At 31.6% G+C, this 4,729-nt stretch overlaps 1 protein-coding gene across 1 annotated transcript in view; it reads right to left on the bottom strand.

Moving 5' to 3' along the window:
* Positions 1-1,319: 1,319 nt before the first annotated feature.
* The window catches only part of LOC108782099 (protein FAM102B), a 64,475-nt gene continuing 61,065 nt past the window's right edge, over positions 1,320-4,729 (bottom strand). Inside the window, exons 8-9 of the mRNA XM_018550268.1 lie at positions 2,134-2,339; positions 1,320-1,949 (exon numbers count right to left, since the gene is read on the bottom strand). Of these exons, the coding sequence (XP_018405770.1) occupies positions 1,828-1,949; positions 2,134-2,339 (328 nt within the window). The 3' untranslated portion in view covers positions 1,320-1,827. The remainder of the gene's footprint in view (positions 1,950-2,133; positions 2,340-4,729) is intronic.

The raw sequence follows: 4,729 nt of genomic DNA, 5'->3' as shown, positions 1-4,729 counted from the left end.
TTTGATCTATAAGACTTTCTTACTTAGTATAGTATATACTATCTTACCATATAAATCCTGAATATTTTTTTGTAAACAGCCTGTATATTTATATATATACATATATGAGTATGAGTATATGTATTGCGTGTGTATGTGTATTGTATGTATTCAGTCGTGAACATTTATATTATAAAAAAAATATCTTTGACTTTATTTCTATTTAAAAAAAAGTGAATTGGCTTCTTTAGAAATATTACAGATCAAGAATCGGAATTATTCAGGAAGTCAAAATTTTTTTGTTTTCAAGACAAAATTACTTGAAAACAATAATATATTTACATATAAATTATAGATCTACGCTTTTACCACAAACGCAACTTGCAATATATTTGAAATTATAAATTTATATTTTTCTCTCTCTATGTGTAACTGATTAATTCGTTTATCCAAACTGATTTTACCTTTAATATGTTATTTAAACGCACTTTTAGATCAATTACATATGAAGATGTCGTAGACGATAAAAAGCACAACAGAAAATAATCAGAAACGATAAAAAAATATATACTATAATATGAAGCAAAATGAATTGTTGTAATACGCAAAGAAGTGGTAAAACTATAATTTAAAAGCAAGATATCGGTAGAGTGTAAATCCCCGAGATACCTCTCCTAGAAATCACTTTGAGCCATCTTGGGGAAACATTCTCAATTTGATTAATATTGTCAAAAATGCTGTCAAGAATACTTTCATATAAAGACGATTATCACGATATTTAATTTGATATTTCTTTTCACGCTAACTTCATAAGTCGCTTTATAGTGTACGTTTACATTAGCAAGATTATATCGTCGTCATATTGCTTGTAGATGCATAAATAAAATTGGCGCTTAAGTTTCGCTCGATGTTACTTCCCATTACAAAGTTTCGTCGGACCTTGACCGTGTTTCGCCTGTCATTATTTTTCTGTAACTATACTTTTTTATTACGTTCTGTACTCTTTCTTGGTTAAACTTTATTGATCAAGGCCCAGTTCTACCGATATAAGATTAACTATAATCTCTAGGTCTAACTTACTGTTTATCTTTTTTTAATTATTAGAATTAGAAAGAATTTCTTAGATAGAAAAAAATAAAGAGTAAATTGAACAAAGATTAAGGTTAATCTTATACGGAATCAGGCCTAACTTTCTTTATAAGCGAAGTACGCTTGACGGAAATCATGCTTTGTTTACCAGAAAGAAAATACATATATTTGTCTTTTTGAAATAGTTCTGAAAAACGTGTATTCATTTGATATCGTCTTTAAATTGTGCACGAAGCTAAAGTCGTTTGTCGTGAATAGCAACACTATACATTATAGATTTCATTCGTTGCACGAGATTTTGGAAAACGCAAAATCCACGTATGAACATTATCTTGGAGGATCGAGTGTTGAGACGCAATTAACAACCTTGCAAGCTGCATACGACTGTTCGATCATTCACATTTAAATGCGCACTTATGAGATGATTAATATGAGTCTCGGTCTTGCGAATCCGTACAATGGATTTCACACGAAGTAATCAACTCGAACGTACTACTTCGACGAATATTAGTTCGACTATTTAGAAGATTTTTTTATATAGAGAAGAGGTACAGTCTAGAACGATCTAACGAAGATGTACGACTTCGTATCGCGTTTGGCTGTTCCTCCCAAGTCGATGATTTCTTCGTCCATCATTATCGTCATCTCTTGTAACTACCGCGGCTCGTAGGCTTCGTAGACGAGCTCTGGCACCAGAGCCAACGAGAACGTGGCGCTGGCCTGTCTTGCATACTGTCGTCTCGTAGTGATGGCTTCGTGTTACCTGTTGTTCTCTTCCATTACCACTTGTTTGAACACACCGGCAGGCATCTGGCTCTTTACCTCGTGACTACCAAGCGCGGTCGTGCCGTCTTTCGCAATAAAGAGTTGAAGACCAGTTGCTGCAAAATGCAAATATTTATTTACTCACAAAATTCATAATTTTTTTTTAATTATTCTAACTTTCCAGCATAGAAAATTAAGAAAAAACCAATTAAACAAAAGACGCAAAATTCTTCGTTCTATTTTTTGTAACTCATTTTTTAATGAATATAATAAATATAATAAATTAGAAGGAAAACATACTCTCGGAACTTTCAAGATCCGTTTGTTCCAAATTCGTTGCTTTAAGCAGTTCGTCGATAAGAGAATCAGGATTCGGCCTGGTGACTTCAACTCTACAGAGGATAGGATTACCAGCACCATCCTCCGCTTTTTTTCTACGCTCTAGCGCAGCCTTAGCACGATCCAGGGATCCAGTTTCGCTGAGACCTGAACCGCCTGAAGGATTTCTGCGAATAATAATGTACAAATTAAATTCATTTTTATCACATACATCGCGACACATTCTAATATATTAAATTGAGCACTGGGCACAAAAAGCAGGATTAAAGTACCAACACTACTCTATTCGAAGTCAGAAGACTATGAAAGATTAAACAGAGTAGATACAAATAACGGTGTAAACAAATCTAATACATAATTTATAATATTAATTTTATCTTTTGATTCATTAACATCACAGAGATTACATAAAAATTTATCATTAATTCAAAAAGAAGTCTAAATCTTTCATAATTATGGCACTAATTTTTTTGTAATTATTCAATATAATAAATATAAGTCATAATTACAAATTACTGCATGATTTTACCTTAATCATCATATTGTACAATATATAATAATATATATACCTAAAATATAAATTAACTTTCTCTCTTTCTCTCTCTCTCTACGCAGTAGTCGATTTTAAAAAATCATTCAGTTTATTAAATTTACGCTTATTTTAGATTCTGTCAAGGTGATATAATTCCTTAATAAAATATAATAATAAAATGAATGATTAAGTCTTGCTTTCAAGAAAGATTTGATGAATCCTTTCTGCGTCCGTTGTTATATTGTATATTTAAATTTATTTATTCGCGTTCAATCTTAGTTAAAATATATAAATTTAGGATAACAAAAAAAATACATACTTAAAATACAAAAAGTTTCTATTTATTATAATATTTTAATTGCATATTGCACTGATTTCTCCGCAGAGTAGTGTCACAGTTGTATTTAGAAGCAATAAATATGATATATCAAGTATGTACTTAATAAATAATTGTGTGAGTTTAAAATTCTCTTTTAAAATTAAGAGAAATATTATTTCCTAAACAAGATTCCATGCCAATATGCTCGCATTTGTTTAATTCTTGAAGTAAATGTCCATCGAGTATCACGTGTAACGCACTTATTTAAAAGAAAGAAAACATTATGTTGAGACGTAAATGTCCGATAAATATACAAAAAAATGAATGCTCCTCTGAGTGAGGATACTAACAGTCAATTTAATATATAAGGGAGACGACTTCTCGTGCGGGTAGTGGTCAATAGGATTAATTATATGCGTGGATGTTAAGGGGAAAAAACGCTTAATTAAGCAAGTGAGTAAATGAAAAAGAAAAAATTGAAGAAAGAAAAGTGGCTATCATAAATATATACTCATGGTGACAAGTTTTTTGCGGTTAAGAGTATGTATTATGCTAATTAAAATAAACAAGTTAACAAAAAAAATTTCATGATAAATAAAGGTTACTGTAAATTGTCTAAGAATAAAAGCAAAACATGTAATAATTATTATATTAATAATGTGTTATTAATAGTTTAAATAAATAAATATTATAAATATTAAAAAACGATCCCAACTATATTTGCTATAATTTTAATTTTTTAATTTTAAAGATTTAAATACTATCAAAAATTAAACGTGAATTTGTAGTAGAACTGTGTATTTCAAAAAGGATGCATTTTAGGTGCCATGCAAATGTGAGTTCTTGTATAGGACAAGTCATGCAAATGTGAATTCTTGTATGATTAATTGCATGATGAATAAGGGAGCAAGAAAACAAAAAGTTCATAAGGTGCTAAATATTACAGCAAGTCATTGGGCACGTTCAGCAGACTCAACAGTTGAGTTCGTTAAACGCGCTCATTGCTCCTACTGGATCATTGGAGATATCAATTTCCGGAAAACATAAGAAAATTTTAACATTGACAATGTGTACACGTTCTAGACTATCGATTTCCATTGTCAGACAATGATCAGCACTAGGTCCTAGTGAAATGTAAATTGTATGGTTTTAAGAACAATAGCACAGTGGAATAAGATTTCATTCGTAGCTCACTCATTCGTAACAAGTAAGGGCCAAACTTGGAGAGCACTTAAGCCTCATTAAGGTCTGCTCGTTCTCAGAAATTCCTGACTCTCTCTATAGCGAATTCAAGGCTTACTTCACATTTTCATTCCGCTATGTAATTAAAACAAAGAATGATTTTGACTTTCCTCACATAATAATTAATTCATAAATTAATTTATCGGTTAACATCAGAGAAATAAAATAAAACGCTTTGCATTGGATAATTTACATGTGTAATTTAAAGACTTATAAGATATACTGTAAAAAGAAAGAAATTGATAATCAATCTAAGATCCAAATTTATTTCTCCAAATAATATTTAATCCAGCTTCAACTTTCTGTTATAATAAATAAATATCACACACACACACACACACGCACACGCACACGCACACGCACGCACGCACGCACGCACGCACGCACGCACGCACGCACGCATGCACGCACGCACGCACGCACACACGCACCACACGCACGCACGCACGCACGCACGCACGCAC

The sequence above is a fragment of the Cyphomyrmex costatus genome, unplaced genomic scaffold (genome assembly GCF_001594065.2).
Source record: "Cyphomyrmex costatus isolate MS0001 unplaced genomic scaffold, Ccosl1.0 scaffold123, whole genome shotgun sequence".
NCBI lineage: Eukaryota > Metazoa > Arthropoda > Insecta > Hymenoptera > Formicidae > Cyphomyrmex > Cyphomyrmex costatus.
This window is presented reverse-complemented; position numbering and strand designations above follow the sequence as displayed.